The sequence below is a fragment of the Sinocyclocheilus rhinocerous genome, unplaced genomic scaffold, assembly GCF_001515625.1.
Source record: "Sinocyclocheilus rhinocerous isolate Xijiao unplaced genomic scaffold, SAMN03320098_v1.1 scaffold1164, whole genome shotgun sequence".
Lineage (NCBI taxonomy): Eukaryota > Metazoa > Chordata > Actinopteri > Cypriniformes > Cyprinidae > Sinocyclocheilus > Sinocyclocheilus rhinocerous.
The window spans coordinates 1,482,034-1,499,608 of NW_015643253.1; the positions used below are offsets into that span (position 1 = coordinate 1,482,034).

General features: G+C 38.3%; 1 protein-coding gene across 1 annotated transcript; it reads left to right on the top strand.

Annotated features, from left to right (window-relative positions):
• The first annotated feature begins 1,232 nt into the window (after positions 1 to 1,232).
• Positions 1,233 to 5,815, top strand: LOC107757230 (uncharacterized). The gene is made up of 6 exons (XM_016574644.1): positions 1,233 to 1,295; positions 2,008 to 2,071; positions 2,290 to 2,392; positions 2,688 to 2,884; positions 3,072 to 3,194; positions 4,736 to 5,815. Exons 2-6 carry the CDS (start codon positions 2,025 to 2,027, stop codon positions 5,325 to 5,327), a joined length of 1,062 nt encoding a protein of 353 aa, XP_016430130.1. The 5' UTR covers positions 1,233 to 1,295; positions 2,008 to 2,024; the 3' UTR covers positions 5,328 to 5,815.
• Positions 5,816 to 17,575: the final 11,760 nt, after the last annotated feature.

The window sequence follows — 17,575 nt, forward strand, 5'->3', positions numbered from 1 at the left end:
AAAGCAACACTGCAAAGGTCATCGACTCTACCTATGCGTGGTGAAGAAGCCCAGGCAATTCTTTTCTATAAGCTTACAAAAACTAAAATATCAGCATTGCAACATGCCATGGTGGACAAACAGGCTAACCTGTGAGCAGAAGAGTCAAAAACAGGGTTTTGAACTGCTTCTACCAGGGTGCTGGAAGCATGAAAGTACATTAGCAGTTTGTCGTCGCTTAAATTAACCCACTTCCAATTTGCACGCTAATGAGTCACGCAAATGCTATTAAAGGCCAATTTACAGTGGCCTGATTTGCATCAGAGGTGTGAGGGCTAATGCACAGCTGTGATAATTCGCTCATCAGGACAGATGTAGGCCAAAGTGTCCTCCATGTTAATGTTAATTTTAGATATTTCCATGAAATTTTGTATCACAGAAAGTTGTCGACATTTCAACCAATTCTACGTTTAAAAAGCTTGCTTTATAAATAAATAAAAAAAGACAATAAAAAGCCTATGGCACACAGCCTCCCTCTTCCAAACTGTGTATATGTGATCATTATCATTTTGAGCAAGCCAAAAAAGGCTAATCTTCATTATAGATGAAATGTGTTTTGTAATGATGACGAAGTGTTTGTCTGCACTGCCCTATGGGAGATCACAGCAGGAGGCCGTAAAAAGCACACTGCAGATTAATGCTTCCCTACTGCTGACAGATCCTTCATGGCCTGCTGAGCAGCTGCTTGTAGCTGCTTTAAAGCCTGAAGCTTAATGTTTCACCTCTAAGTCAGATTTAAACAATGCAAGGAGACCTCATCCCCTAAAGAGGAATATAACTCATATCATCTCACTAATGACACTTACACTAGCTACATGCAGAGTAAAGCCTCATGGCAAATGTCTGTATTTTGAGGCAGTTTCTCAGAATTGGAGAGCATGATTATTGTTGCTTTTTGGGGGTATGTCATGAGCTGATTCTGTGGCCAGGAAACCAACGTCAAAAGTTAAGTGAGTCCTCGTCTTTTACTGTGTTGTATAATAATCTGTATTATTTTGAGTCACTGTTTGTTTTGTTTGCTCTGATATTAATGGCCCTTTGCAAATCATTTCACAAAAAGGGGTTGTTCTCAACTCTGTGTGGGCTTCCAGGACAGAACCAGCCAATCAGCAGCTGAGAGCTTTGTTGTCTTTGATTTTGACTGGTCTGTTAGGGTGGTCATGGTAATGTCCTGATTTCAGTCGTTTTGACTGTCCTTAGTATGAGGCGGCAGCCAGCCTTTCCACTGAGCAGTCTTGATATTCTGCATGTCTGTGGTAAGTTTTACAAGATTTATCTTTAACAGATGTTTTTCGAAAGTCATCCTGACACCAAAACAGGATATTTGGCTTACTCTAAGGTACTTTTGTTGCACTTTCAAGAACTTCAAATGTTCAAATAAGTGTTTTTATCAGAACTGTGAGGTGCACATGACGGTGTTGCAAATCTGTGCTAAATGGTGTGTATTTTATTACAATATTATATTGTTTTATCTGTTGTTGGCTGCAATGCTAGAATACACTAATTTCTTTAGTTTCCATGCTAAATCATCTTTAATCTGTCACTGACAAATATCAAATGGAGAAAAAGGAAATTTGAGGTTTAGGGAAATGGGCAGGCAACACGCTTTATATTTCATGGTGGATTGTGTGTTTGATTGATATCTGAAAGCATGAGATTGATTTAAAACAATCCTGATGTATCAGTAGATGAATTATCTCCACTGTGGCCGAAAATATATTTTCAATGCACATGCATTGAATTTCTGCAATGAATCACCTATTTATATGTTAATAGACTTCTTGAAGACTTAATGGATTTCTTGAAATCCTGTTGGTAAAGATAAGAGCTGAATTATTGGTCAAGAATATCTTTAATTAAACAATTATTTATTGGAGGGAGAGGTTTAGTAGTATTGATTAAAGTTTATTTGGTAATTATGAATCTTGGATTTTTGTCTTTGTCATCTAACAACTTGTTCTCTTTAAGGGTAAATAAGAATCAGGATGGGCTTTTCTGTCAAAGGCTTTCCTATGGATGGGAATGGAGACTGGTAATATTTTCTGTGCTGTTAATATGCAACAAGAATGCAAATATTTAAAAAATAATATTTATGTTGCAATACATTCCCGTATATGGTTATAGAAACATTTAGTATGTTACAAACAGAACAAACAGTAAAATAACCATTTATATAGCTAACATCACAGTTGAGGTTACTTTCAAAGTAAATACATCAAATCGTATTTATATCACTTGCTCTGTCAACAGGCCCTCCAAAAAATTTAGGAAACACAGAAGTCAGTCACCTTTTCGTGATGTTTCACCTGTACCATCGCATTTCTCAGAACCGGCCTCATGCTTGCAACACAGGGTAAAACTACAGAATCATTAAGACCACTGACCATTAAACTCCATATTTGACAACTGTCCCTGGTAGCCATCACCCATAATAAAGCAATTTCAACGTATGTCCATTTACTTGGAAAGTATGCATGTAATAAATGGGATAATGTCACAAAATAAACACCTTGGTACATAATGAACCTATTCAACCTGTCATGATTTATTTTGCAATAATGACCTGCTGACTGTACATTATATCACACATGATATGGCAGCTAGAACATCCTATGGACATATGAGCCAATTCTGCTTGTTTTGCATAGGATGTTATTGCCAGCCTTCCCTGTCTCCCTGGTGTAAAGGGGCCACTCAGGGATGAAGATGACGATGACGATGTTCGGAGTCACAAGAGCTTGCCAGCGGTAATGACAGGATTAACCCTCCAACCCAGAGAAAAGAGGTCATACAGACAATCTAAGAATCACATCACATCCGGTTTACCCCCTCTCATAAGCGCCAGGTACTAAATACAGTTCATTCCATGTATATAACTGGTTCCTTTTGTAAGCAACATATTAACAAAATAATTCACCCTCAAGTTCTAAATCGGAATTATTCCTGTAATACAGACACCACTAATTGATTACCAGTGTCAATACTCAATGGCATAATATGCTCAAGTGCTGGTATAAACACATGATTACCAGGTGCAGTTTGATTGTGAGAGGCACTGGATGCAAAACTGTCCCCAAACTCCCACCAATCACTAAATCCAGGAATACTTGGAAGGAAACAGACCCCCCAAGACCACCTTGTAGGTCTGGATGCAGGTATTGCCACCTTTTTCCCTTAAAATGCTAGCGTATGCTAGTACATTTCAAGTACATTTTATTTTACTTTATAAAAATTAAAGTCACACCACTGTGGACTTAAAACCGTGAGCTCATAGATCAAATCAACCATCTATTGACTGGCCATCTAAATCCTGGCGATAAGAACAGGACTTTGCAGCAGAATTCAATGCCCTTAGCTTTTGGGCTGGAGGAATGATAAGTTCTTTCACACTTGTCACTGTGTAGGCAGGAGACTCTTTTTTCATGGTTTGACTTCATTCTGCATTTAGGGCGCTGTTAAATTCACAGAACAAAAATGAAAAGGCACAGTCGATATCTTGCCCGGCAGATATGTGCAGAGTCATTTTCTGCTTATTAATGATTTAAAGCCTGGTTAGTCTTGGCGTCACGTGGGCAAGTATTTTTCTGCTTTGCTCATTTATTTGAGGCTGTGAGGTGTGAGGGAGAGAGAGCAGAGTTCAGCGCTGAGAACTGAGGGAGAGCGAGGGCATTTAGATTTCTATTTACTACTATCAGCCCCCACAGCTGGGCTAATAAACTGAAATTAAAGTGTCCCAATAAAGTGGAATTACACAGAGCAACCAACAGCTCAGTCAGGTCTGCTCGTAAAGTGCAAAGAGTATGTTTAAATGCCTCACTTTGGTAGATATGGGACTTAAGAGCAATAAGGTTCAGATGTCTCTGCTTGCCCGGGCCATTACTGATAAATATGTTTAGTAACTGAAATGGTAATTGAATTTGGATCTTAATGTGATTGAAATCCTGATAACCTTTCCTGTAGTGGAACTTTCTGTGGTGCACCCATAGCCAACTGCAGACAAGGATTTGCAATATATAGTGATAATATGGTGATATCATTTCAGAAAAAAATAGAACGCTTTAGCTAAATATGTGATGGATGATTCTGGACCATTTTCATTCATTTCCTCTTGAAGCTATAGACTTTGTGTTTGTGTTATAGATTTGTGTCGCTTGCATCTGACCCAAGTTTCTGACATTCATACTAAAAAGGCAAACTCTAAACCTTTCTCTCTTTAATCTGTAAATTTCCAAGTTTTTTAGTGCATTGCTATGATGTTGTTAAAGTGTTATGGTTAGTTGTTCGAATGTTTCTAAGCCGGTACTAGAGGCATTGTTAGGTGTTCTGCAGGTTGCCAGGTAGTTGCATACTGGCCCCTCAAGTCTGTATGTTATTCCGGTCATTAGATATAAGACATTAGATACAAGTCTTTGGGATTTTTTCTCCTTATTTATTGTCCACCGGGCAAAAGTATGTTTGCTTAGAAAAGTAATAGCACAACTTCTTGAGCCACTCAATTTGAGTTATCATTCTTCTTTGTAGAACAACATAAATGATGAGCACATGAAACATACCTAAAGTTTTGCAAGAAACTAAGCAAGCGTCACTAATTACATAGCTGGTGCCAATCAAAGTGTGCATGCCTGTTAGTTTTATACTGTTTTTAAAAGATTGTAGTATTTAAATGTCTAATTATTCTTATTCTCTTATGAAAAAGGCCGGACAAAATGGAATTCAGTTCAGCTAAACCTATTCATGCAAAAATTGTACCTGTCAGGCAGACATCTCTCTCTGTCAAGGTGCACAGTGTTCAAGGAAATGGGCCCTGCTTGCTTCCTGCCAAAGCCTCTGGAGTGTCCCCGAGATCTCGACTCACTTTCCAAAGTCCTGTAGTGCAGGCAGTGTACCCTATCAGTCCTGACACCATGCAACAGATGAGGCAGACTGACAGAGCGTGCCAACCCCTGAGGTCTGTGATGAAAAAAGCACCAAACAGAGGAGTATTTCACTGCCCACTGGCGGCCCGCATGCTGGAGCCATTTTCTGGGTTCCAGGAGCATCTGTGCCGCCAGATCCTACACTCTCCACTACCTTATCGTGCAGCTCTGCCACAGGTCCACATTCCTTGTCACCAGGACCAGGTAGATCTGTTACCTGCACACAGGGGCCCATACGGTTCCCTGAGGGAACGCACTGTGGAGCTGTGCAACTCTCAAGGACAGAAACTTCCCAAAATCACCATGACTTGCCCGACACCTTCTCCAAAATACCTGTGCCGCACAGAATTTCAGATGCAGCTTGAAGGATGAACCAAGATGGCTGCAGAGTAAACTGACATGCTTAAAGGGACTTTAGTGCTGCTCAGTCCAGTTTAAAGTTAATATTGCTCTGTGCACAAAGGATTACAAAAAGATCACCAAAGTTCACCAAGATCACCAATTCATTTTGTTCACGTTAAGAGACAATAAAGCCAAAACAGATGCCTGTGCAATCTCTTGGCACTTTTCCTGATTGCTCAGCGATGGTTGGACTCATGGTCATAATGCTCTCCTGTGCACAGCTCAAGTTATTGCTGTATAACCAATCATCTTTCATCTAGTTGCCATGGAAGCCCTAAGGATCATTAAACCGTCGGAACTGGACCCTGGAGGCTGCACTGTTCTACAGGTACAAGAAGTGCCTCAGAGGAGCTTTATAAAGTCATGCCATACAATTTCCTGGGTGTTAGGATCCCCAGGTGTAGGAATCATAAGTCTGTCTTACTGAGGAGGAATGTAATAATTTTTCTTTCCCCCTCTTTCCATGGCCTTTCATTTCTTCTTTAAAATCAATACAATTTTCTCAGTTGAGTAGAATCTACTGTGAAATAGGGGGCCAAAGGCTATTTTTACATTTTCCATCATAGCCTGCTACAGATGTATCTGCCATCCTTTGGTATAAGAATGTGTATTTGTGTGTATGTGTACATGTGTATCTGCTAGAAGTAACTGTACCATTAATAGACCTATGAGAGAGTAATATTGACTTATTCAAAGAAGTCACCCTCATTACATCACCTATCATAGCAGAGGTTGGGGATAATTGCAACACTTTTACAACAACTTTGTAATCTTTCGAGAGTAGTACATGTTTAAAGCAAAATAATATATTACATTATAAGTAACATAAAATAAAATTATTTTATATTGATTAGATTATAGTCTGGAGATTCATACTTTGATGATATAATGTTCATTGCACATTTGATCAGAATTTTAATTCAATTAAATAATGATTTTTATTTTAAAAAGTGTTACTATTGGCCCCAACCTCATTGCCATCTATATTGTATAGTGAATATCAAGGAGGTAGAAAGCAATTGGTTTGTCTTGAAAATTTCTTAGCAGTGAATTGATTTCACTCTTTCTAAGGCTTAAAGAGAATTTAACTGAGGATATGTTGAATTTGTGTCATTGCTACCGCATATTTGCGATCTAAAGACATTTTGTGTCTCGGCCCAACCCTCTAATTATTTACCATGTAAAGCTGCCATGTCATTTAAAAGTCAGTTCTAACCAGAACGCTTTCATGATTCTAATATTTTACTTTTATTCAGACTCGTACTTTTGAAGAGGAGAGTGTGTAAGTGATTTCTAATGATTATCTTAGCGACAAGTTCTAAATTCAGTGGATAAATTCTAATTGTGCATTTAATAAAAGATTAAAGGGATAGGGGAACTTTACTTGTTCACATTATTGCTTAAAACAATGGTCCAATGACCAGCTTCAGTTTTTGACCCAGCACTGTGTTGTCATGCAGAAATAAAACACATATATGGGATGGTTAACCCAAAAATGAAAATTACCCCATGATTTACTCAGCCTAAAGCCATCCTATAGGTGTATATAACTTTCTTCTTTCAGACGAATACAACTGGAGTTACATTAATAAATGTCTTGGCTCTTCCAAGCTTTATAATGGCAGTGAGAATACAATCGGAGTTGTATTAAAAAATGTCCTGGCTCTTCCATGCTTTATAATGGCAGTGAATGGGGGTCGAGATTTTGAAGCTCAAAAAAGCGCATCCATCCATCATAAAAGTACTCCAGTCCACACAGCTCCAGGGGGTTAATAAAGTTATTAATAAATTAATACATTTTTGGGTGAACTATCCCTTTAAGTTAAATGTGTTTTTATATATGGTCCTTGTTGTTAATGCCAATATCAATAATGATAAAGTTAAAGTTATAGATAACTTATAAATTTGATTCAAACCACTTCATACAGCATCAAAATATTTTTTGATACGTGTATATATTTGCAGATTTACAGTGCCTTCTTAAACTCTGCCAACCTGTCAATAACAGTATCAATAAAAATATAAATAAAATTGAAAAATTGAATAAGTTTATGTTTATAACTAATCATTGCTGATTGTTTCTAAAATGCCCATATTTGAACTATTGTGTTGTAAATTTAAATGAGGTTAAGCTGAAATATGTTTGCATTCCTCCATCCTTGTGGTCAGCCCAGGGTGGGCCAAGCTCAAGATTGGGTGGACCACGCCCCCCTGTAGAGCCGAGTCTGTCTCACAGCGCTGTCAGGATGGCTTCCAAGTCTGGAACATCAAGGCAAAAAATGTCACAACGGTGAATTGCAAAGCATGCTTGTGATCTCCACTGCTACTTCACCAATGAGGTCAGAGCAGAATTGTCACATTCTTCGTTCTTCAGTCATAGCACATGAAATAGAGTGGCTCTGAGGTGTTACGAGGTGAGGGATGTATCCTTGATATTGAAAAGGATAGAAGTGCTTTCCAACGGCAGGAACATGTGTAACAACCTTAGCATGCTCATCTCTTTTCCCAGTAGTAAGCAAACCCGTCACACAACCTAGGAAATCAGCGGCCCAGGCTTAGCTTCATTGCTGAGTCAGTGTGTGTTTGTGTGTGTGTGTGTGTGTGTGAGTGAGCAAGCATGTGGCCTGTTTCGCAGGTCCTATTTCTCCTGCTGTGCTCGTGTATGGGAGTAACAGCTCCCTGGCTTCACGCTCCGATTATCTGGTCAGACATTACCCACAGCTCCGTCCCCCCCACAGCCTTGTCCCAGTACTGCCTGACCTTTTTCTCTCCAACTGAACGGCATTCTTCTCATTCCTAGGGAATAATGCCGGATGGGCCCTATGTTGAACACACTGACCCAACTGCCAAATGACCATATAAAAAGTTGGTACAATAATAACACTTTCTCAGGAAATCTATAAGCAAATATGATTAGTCTACTCCAATGGGAAAGTCTCACTAGGGGAAAATATGAGTAAATAAATAAACCTGTTAGCGACCATGTGTTGGAATAGATTTACCACTAGAGGGCATAACAAGCTTTTTCCTGGCAAACCTCAAGGTTATATTGTGCAATGTTACTTGTTAACCACATGATGACAGCATACATCTTGTATTTAATTAGCATATCAAAATAATAATAATAATAAATCTATACCTTCAGAATAACTCCTTGGCGTAATTACTAATCAAATATATGATTAACCAAATCAGCAGTGCTGTTGTGCCTGAGACAAATCCTTATTTTTCAGTAGAGGGGTTTGTGTCTCTCTATGTGAACTGATTTCATGTATTAAGGACCTTCTTAGTTTCAAGAGTAATTGGTAACACTTTACAATAAGGTTCAGTTTGTTAACATTTGTTGCATTAGGTATCACGGACATTTAAACAATTAAAATTTTTTACAGCATTTGTTAATCTAGATTAATTTATAAATATACTAGTTTTCTTTGTTAATTCATAATACTTTAATGTTAAATTATATACAACTTGCATTAGTATATGTAGAAATTAATATTAACTTAATTTTGTAGAAGTATTTTCCATTTTAGTTTATGACAATGCGTGAACTAATGTTTAAAAATTGGACCTTATTGTAAAGTATATTACTGAGTAACTTAAATACATCTGGTATATCTAACGAAGCAGCTTTGCGATATCGAATAGTTCATTATCAATAATTACTACTTTGGGCTACAGTTTAAGGATTGTCGATATAGATAAGCAAATGTCGATAACAGACATTGGATTAACCCATTCTTAAAACTTTTTTATTAAATTCCAAACTAAATACTTTCATAAAAACATTAATTTCTAAATCTTCTGATCTTTGTAAGATATGTTCGGCTGTAAGAAAAACTGCCTCTGCACCCTTAGATGAGTATTAAACAGCCCTGATAAATAAGCCCTTATTTAGGACACAACCAAAGAGACGATTATCCATGCTTGTTACTTCTGACGCAAATGACAGCTTGCCTCAATAGTTTCAGATAAGCTACCCAAAAGTTCTCTTGAAACATAAAAGGAAAGGACAAACAAGTTACAGCCCTCAGATAACGTTAAATGTTGATGTAAAGATAATGCTTATGGAGGAAGCACAAAGGAGTTAAAGCAAAACAGGAGGAGGAGTAAGTTAAACCAAAACAAATAGTCTGATGTGTACTTCATAAATTATCTTCTGAAAATGGACAGTTCTAACTCTAAATTTTGACTGTATGAGCTGTGTTTTAAAGTTGCTGGTAAAATGCTGCATTGCTGCTATATTGCTTAGCAGTCACAAACTCCCTACATTACTTTTTTGTGTCATTTAATGTTTTTCTCTGATTATTAATTATTGATCTTTGGTGTATTTTATTATATTGGTATTGGAATTTATAAAAAGATACTCAGTTCAGTGTGTTAAAGTGATTTTTTAGGCACAGTGCACTTACCTGGTAAAATCACTGTAGGCCCTTAACTGGGAGGAAGCACAAAGGAGTTAAAGCAAAACAGGAGGAGGAGGAAGTTAAACCAAAACAAATGGTCTGATGTGTACTTCATAAATTATCTTCTGAAAATGGACAGTTCTAACTCTAAATTTTGACTGTGTGAGCTGTGTTTTAAAGTTGCTTGTAAAATGCTGCATTGCTGCTATATTGCTTAGCAGTCATAAACTCCCTACATTACTTTTTTGTGTCATTTAATGTTTTTCTCTGATTATTAATTATTGATCTTTGGTGTATTTTATTATATTGGTATTGGAATTTATAAAAAGATACTCAGTTCAGTGTGTTAAAGTGATTTTTTAGGCACAGTGCACTTACCTGGTAAAATCACTGTAGGCCCTTAACTGGCTTATTTTTGTACTAAACAGACATTGTGAGTATCTAATGAAATATTAAAAATCATCTGGTTTGATTGTTACTGTGAGAAAGAAACATGTATGGGCAACAGCTGCAGAGCATTTACAGACATCTCAGTTATGTGGAGGTCATTCATCTGCCTATCAGATTTCTACTGAAATCTTAGGCTTACAGCCGCAGTTGCTACTTCAGCATCAGACCCCCCTCCAAAACTGGAAGGCCACTGGTATAGTTACTAGGGCACACGTTCCAATTCACTTACAACGAGGTGTCAATCCTGTGCGTATGTAAGCCGTTTGCTCAATGTCATATGATCTCAACCAAAGCATGTGTGTATGTGTTTATACACTAACTCCTACAGATTATTGCCTGTCTAAGATTATCTAAGGCCATAGTGAAGCTTTCACCACTAGTCTGTTTTTGCTCTGCTGTTTGCAATCTATAGTTTGAGCTCCTCCTCTGTCCCATCCAAAAGTGACATGCAGCCGCGTGCAGGAACAACACCTGTTCATGAAATACTGCATCATGCGATCTTTATCTCTCAGAGGGACCAGCACCTTCTTTTTGTGCATAGTGAGATTTTGCACTGTGCCAATATGTCCAAGTAACTTTCTATATTTGACTGCAAGCACAGCAGTGCCACAAATTACCACCTCGGCAGTCGGTATCAATTCGTGAAGATTACGACAGTGTCAAATCTGTTACCAGAAGACCTCTCATCAGCAATAACCAGAGAAAAGGTTACAGATGTTTCTAAAAGTAGCTGTTCTTCTTTCAATTAATTTTTTTTTTCAAAATGGAAAACGGAGATGAAAACAGAGGTGTTTATTTGATTAACATTAGATAAAGCATCAGGTATCATGGCACACACCTAACAATGAACAATGTCATTGTATTTAATGTCCATCAATAGCCCTTTCTATTGAACATGGCCTAACCTGAATGTGGCAAATGCTTTGCATCAGTCCAAAACTGTAAATGACAGTATGAATGTGCTTTTAATATTTTATAGGCCACAGAACAAATGGATGGAACCAGATAACCTCTCGCATCAATATACTACTCGGTACTATATGTAGTAATGTGGATGCATTTGTAGTAATTTAACATGTATTGTGTTACTTGTAGTAAAACCATATAAACTCCAAACTCATCAAAGTTTGGCACGGGAAACCTGATTCCCATTAAAAATAAAATCATTACACAAAAACAGAAAGTGTCGTCTATGCAAATCTGCTTGTTGCTGATAAGGTTTGTTTGCATCATAAAAATTAATGGATCATAAATTGAGGTCATAAATGTATATTGTTGGTTCACTATTCCTGTTTTGACAGGCACGGGATCACTTTGGTGGCTTAGAGAGTGCAAGTCTGGGTGAATGGGTTCATTTGGATCGCTCTGTGGATAGGGCCTGTTTTTGGAATCGCATCATTCAATAAGTTTCATAAAAGCTTTTGCCAAGACTGCCAAAGCAGATCCCCCCGTGTCTGTCAGCACATGCCAGGCGCTTGTCTTTAAACAGCTGCGTCCTCTATGACTTCCGCAGGGGCCTGATGCTCTGCGGGCCATAGAGAGCTGACCAAGCCATTTATTTAAGGACTCTATTTAAACGCATCTCCAAGTGAGCGTGCTAGTTAATTTCCACCATATGAATTTAACATAGGACTTTGGAGGGTTCACTGGGCAGTGGAAGTCTAATCATTGGCAGTGTAAGGTGAGAAATCACATGGACTAATCATTGGCAGTGTAAGGTGAGAAATCACATGGACTTGGCAAGACAAACAGCAATAATGTACAGCAGATGTCCTTTACGACCTCTCTTAAACAAAGGGCTTGATTTTATGTACATTACTAGATCTATTTTGACTGTAGTATGCTATATACTAATAAAGACATTATGTAAAGTGAGGTCTCGAGTAGTACCCCTCTGTAAATTCTTTATGGAGGAATCACTTGTCTTATAATGTTGATTATTACATAGTGAGGAACCATTGTGCATCCATAATTTTCGCTTTCAGTTTACCTTGTTTACAAATGGCAAGGATTCCTTTCACTCTTGACATCTGTGGCAGATTAAAATTGTTGACGACTTCCTTATTGTATCTATTTGATATTGACCCCCCAAAAAACAGAGTTAGGGTCTTTTAAAGCTGTTGTGTGATGTTCTTCTAAAATACATTCTTCTATTTCACTGTAATGTGTAGACTATAAGTAAGCCATTTGTAGGTTGATAGCCATAAAAAGTGTGAACACCATGGCCCTTTTAATATTTCTGTGTTTGTTCCAGCAGTCTGACATAGCAGCACTGTCTTAACCAGTGGCGTGAATTTGGAGCCAGACTTTCTGTTTGTCCAAACTGAATGACAGGGAGAGTATTAGTGAAAACACTTTGAAAGTCATTACTTTTGCAATTCCATTTGGCAACTAGTTTTACAGAAGCGACATTGCTGCTTTAGAGAGTATATGGCTTCAGCTTACACAATGTCTTCTTATAGCTCAAAAGTTCCAGCAAAATGTCTTGTACAAATCATAAGATCCATTGAATCTATCTGCAGAACTTCTTTCACATGCAACAGATCTTGTCTATGACAATTAGTTAGACTGTATTGAGAACACAGCTATACATCTGTCAAGGATTCAAAGCTGCGTGTGACGTTATTGTATCAACAGCTCACATATGAAGTCACTGCACTGCAGACTCAAAGCCCCTTGAGAGTCAGCATAACTAATTTAATTATTCACCAAGCCTCAGGATAAACAAACATTAAAGAACAGTGATAGAATGAGCGGGAAAGAGAGTGGAATACAGATTAGCCACCTACTGGGTAAAGCCTGCTGACTAAAAGAAGACACAATGTCCATGAAGGTCATGAAAATACATTTTATGTAACTAATTACCTGATATTTGTATGAGATACTCAACATTGTCATGACATCATCACCAGTGTTGGGCAAGTTACTCTGAAAATGTAATCAAATTACTGATTACTGATTACTCCTTTTAAAAATCATCACTGCAGAGTGAGTAAGCTCTACAAATTCTGTGGTTCATGAGCAAAGATGCCAAGAAAACCAGCACTGAGATGAAGCAGAGAGTGTTTCTATATAGCTTACTGATTGGATAAAAACTGTGGCCCATCCCACTTTCCTGTTAAAGACAGTGACGGCAAAAACCCTGTTTCAGTGATATCTGTTAGGGAGTATAGGGACAAGTGTATATTTCAATTAAAAATGCTTATAGAGTCTTGAAATCATTTCATCATAGAAAATCATGATAATGCATGCTAATTCAAGTCCAACTGAAACACTTGGTAACTTCATAACAGCCCTATTTTGTGGGTAAGTTCTTTGAGCAATTCAAAGAGTCGTAAACGACCACAGGGCTGTTGCATCATCAACAAAAGGTGTTTGCCCTGAAGGGCTATTTCAGGACGGGCAGTATTCAGAGAATGGCTGCACTGTTGATTCACCTGCATCTATACTGTGAGTCAGCTTTATAAAGGCCAATGAGGAGCCCCGAACCCCGTACAGCCTCTCAACCTGTCACTCTCCTTGAGTGTGTGTATGTGTGTGTGAGATCACTCCTGCAGAGGTAAACTAATCCTGCCCTAAAGAAAGCCTTGCACCCAGAGTAAAGAGCAGAGGGGACAGCTGGACGCAGGGTTAGTGAGTGTCTCACCGTGCCACGAAATGACTGCCAAAAATAAAATGATTTGTTTCTGGAGGTTAAGTTAGCTAGCTTTCTCCTTTAAGGCTGTTAATAGACGTGCAGTGGAGCAGAAGGATAGTTTGTCGGCTAAAAAGGCAGGTGAAAAATTATCTTCTTTTTTAAATTCTCCCTTTAACTTTCCGAAGCAGCTCAGGGGGACAAAGATAAAAGGTTTCTGGGAATTGCATGGTATTTGTGGGGCAGGGCATGGGAGGGGACAGTACAATGTAGCTGGAGGTATTTCTCAGCTGATCTGTACTGTCCGGGAAACAGGTCACGGTTACAACCTCTGACCTCTTAAGGGTGGACACCCAACCTGTCAATCAAAAAGGAAACACCACAACCTAAGCATATTAGTCTTAAATAAATAAACAAAACACAATGAACAAACATAGCTAAGCACTAAGAAGGCAAACCATACGCTTTGCATGTAGCTAAGCAACAAAACAGTGGGTGCTCATGGGAGAACATGTCGCACAGGAGAACAGTTTGGTGAAAATAGGCTGTGTAATCTTTAAATGTGAGACACTTCTCATTTGACTACATTGTGCAGTTTGTGATCAGTGTAATGAGTGTAACCGTATAATTGCTCTTTGTGACTCAGTTATTTTAAGCCTAGGGACACACCTGAGGTTAGTGTGACAGCTCGTATGTCAGTACTTCATGATACTGTTAGGTCAACACATGGTTGGGGCACAGAGGGTGTCTTAAAGGTGGATTACTTTTAAGCTGAATTACTGGACTCCTCACTGTTCAGGGAACAGGAAAACATTGGCCTGAGGTTCACGGAGGGTATCCATCTGTGCCCTGAGAATGACGTGCTACTATATACACGTCGTTTTACAGACACCATGCCCCCATAATCACACTGTGCCATCAAGCTAGAGATCATCAGCCTTTATGATTTCATAGTAACGACAGCACAGATGGTCACAGATGGCACGGTGGCATGGAAAGACACAGACCCTACCAACTTTCAGATTATTTTTTGCTTTGGACATCACACACTGTACATATGTGCACATTTTCACTTGGTACTTCATGATACTGTGAGGTCAACACATGGTTGGGGCACAGAGAGTGTCTTAAAGGTGGATTACTTTTAAGCTGAATTACTGGACTCCTCACTGTTCAGGGAACAGGAAAACATTGGCCTGAGGTTCACGGAGGGTATCCATCTGTGCCCTGAGAATGACGTGCTACTATATACACGTCGTTTTACAGACACCATGCCCCCATAATCACACTGTGCCATCAAGCTAGAGATCATCAGCCTTTATGATTTCATAGTAACGACAGCACAGATGGTCACAGATGGCACGGTGGCATGGAAAGACACAGACCCTACCAACTTTCAGATTATTTTTTGCTTTGGACATCACACACTGTACATATGTGCACATTTTCACTTGGTTTCCTTTTGTAGTTTTGAGATTAATTTTGAATGTCAGACAAATTGAAGATTATTTTAGGAATCAGTATTGTTTTAGTGGTGCTTGTTACATCCCCAGACTGTGCTGTGGATATCAATGAAACCTTAAATTTTGTGGCTTATATTTTTTTTCTGGCAAGCAGGTGAACATTTCAAAGACTTGCATTGAATGAAAGGCCTAAGCCATATCTAGGTACCAAAATATCATAGAGACTTGGAAGTGGGCTCATTTGCCAGTAAGCATCCACCCAGAACACCCTAGCAACCACAGTTTTTTATGTCGATACAATGAAGTCAACTCAACAGTCAAAATTGTTTGGACACAAAGTTCTTCAAAATTCTTTTGTTTTCAACAGAAGAGAGAAATGCATACATGCTTGGAATGACAATTGAGTAAACATTTTTAAAGAAAAATATATTTTGGGGTGAGCTATCCTCTTAGATTACTACTGCACATATTGTGCATACATTGTTTTTGCTTTTTTTGCTGAATGTTTTGTATAGTACTGAGATGTGACATTCTTGTAACTTAAGAGGCAGTTTGTGCACTTCTGTGAACTTACAAACCGAATGTCTTGGGTTTGAACACAATGCTCTTATATGAGCAACCCTCCAGCATTTAGTGGTGTAAGTTGAGAAGCAGAGAGCAGCTCGGGTGGCATGCATGAAAACCCTCTATTCCTCTCATGGGATTTCTGTAGTTTCTAAATTTGCTCTGGTGAATAAAATGTCCACGATGTGGAAGGGATTAGTTTTCCACCCAAAAAAAAAAAAATGGCCACCAGGCCGGATACACCACCAGATTATAGATTTATAGCCATTTAGTGTGAAGGACCATCAGTACCACACACAACTGGCCCTGAGGAGCTCTCATAATTTCTGTAAATCACATTTCTCCCAAACATTTGTTGTTTCTTCTGGTTGACGTTGTTGAAAGTGTCAGAGAAAGTCAGGAGGGCGCTAAAGTTCTGCTTATTTTAATTTCAGCTCAAAGCTGCTCCATGATAAGCCAGTATAGGCCCAGATGTATTAAAACCCTGCCATGCACGAATAAGACTCTGGTCTATCTGATAGTTTTTCTTTCTATTTGGTGTAGACTGAAATGAATGAAAATAAAATAATCTAAGAAGACGCTGATTTGAGGGGCTGGAACACTTTCAACCATGTTTTAAACTGATCCAGTGTTTGTTTTATGGGGCAGTGAGAGGAATATTAAATTATACAGTTAGCAAAGTTGTTTGGGTTTCATTTTTGTCTCTGACTACAACACCATTTTTACTTGTGTCTGGTTGTTTATTTAAGTTAGTGTGAACCTCTTCCTGTGGCAATGTGAGATAACGTGAGAAAGTCTGATTGAGCATAAAAATTCTCAGATCTGTATAAAGTGATAGATGAAACGGAAAAGCGTCATGGAAAGCACTGATTGCTTCTCACCGAGGGTCATAATGATAAGGAACCGGCAGCCTTAAGACTTAAGACTGATTTGGTGATCAATGGGTGAAGATTGAGATAATGTTGTGGAGTGCAATAACCCTTAGCTATTTTTGTGGCTCTTTTATATACGATTTTGCTTGTTACAGTCATTAGGAAAGTTTTATGTTTCAGTGTCACACAAAATTAAAATTCTATCATTCTATTTTTGGTTGAACTATTCCTTTAAGAACACTTCTAATGTCATGTGGTAGTCAATGAACAAGTGTCCCACACCACCATGCTGACATATAGGACCACAATCTGTCCCTTTGACCGATTACAAAATTGGTATTGACTTCGTAATAGGTTGTACATTCTAGTATTTGTAAGATATATTTCTTTTCCCACCAGATAACTCTTGAGTTATCTTTATAACTTTCATCTGCTGGCCATGGCAGTTTCGCATATGAAACTAAGGTACTTTTTATAAGTCGCTCTGGATAAAGGTGACTAAAAGACTTAAACCTGCTAACTAGTTAATTACTAGTTAACTAGTTAATGCTAACATAAATAACCATTTTCTGCAGTTTTGCTATCATTTATAATAAGTAAACAGATACGTTTCTCTTGACTGAATGAGTGCTGATGGAGAGACTGTTAATCCTGCTGTTTAACCAGTGTGATACAGAGTAGGTCTCTTCATGCACTGTCAAAATATAATTAAATAGAAGGTAGAAGGTCAAACTCAGAAAAAGGTGGTCCATAAGGTGGATCAATTACATAGTGACAGTACTCATTAATTTGGAAGGAGGAGTCAAGTTGAACGTCTTTCTCTTTCTAG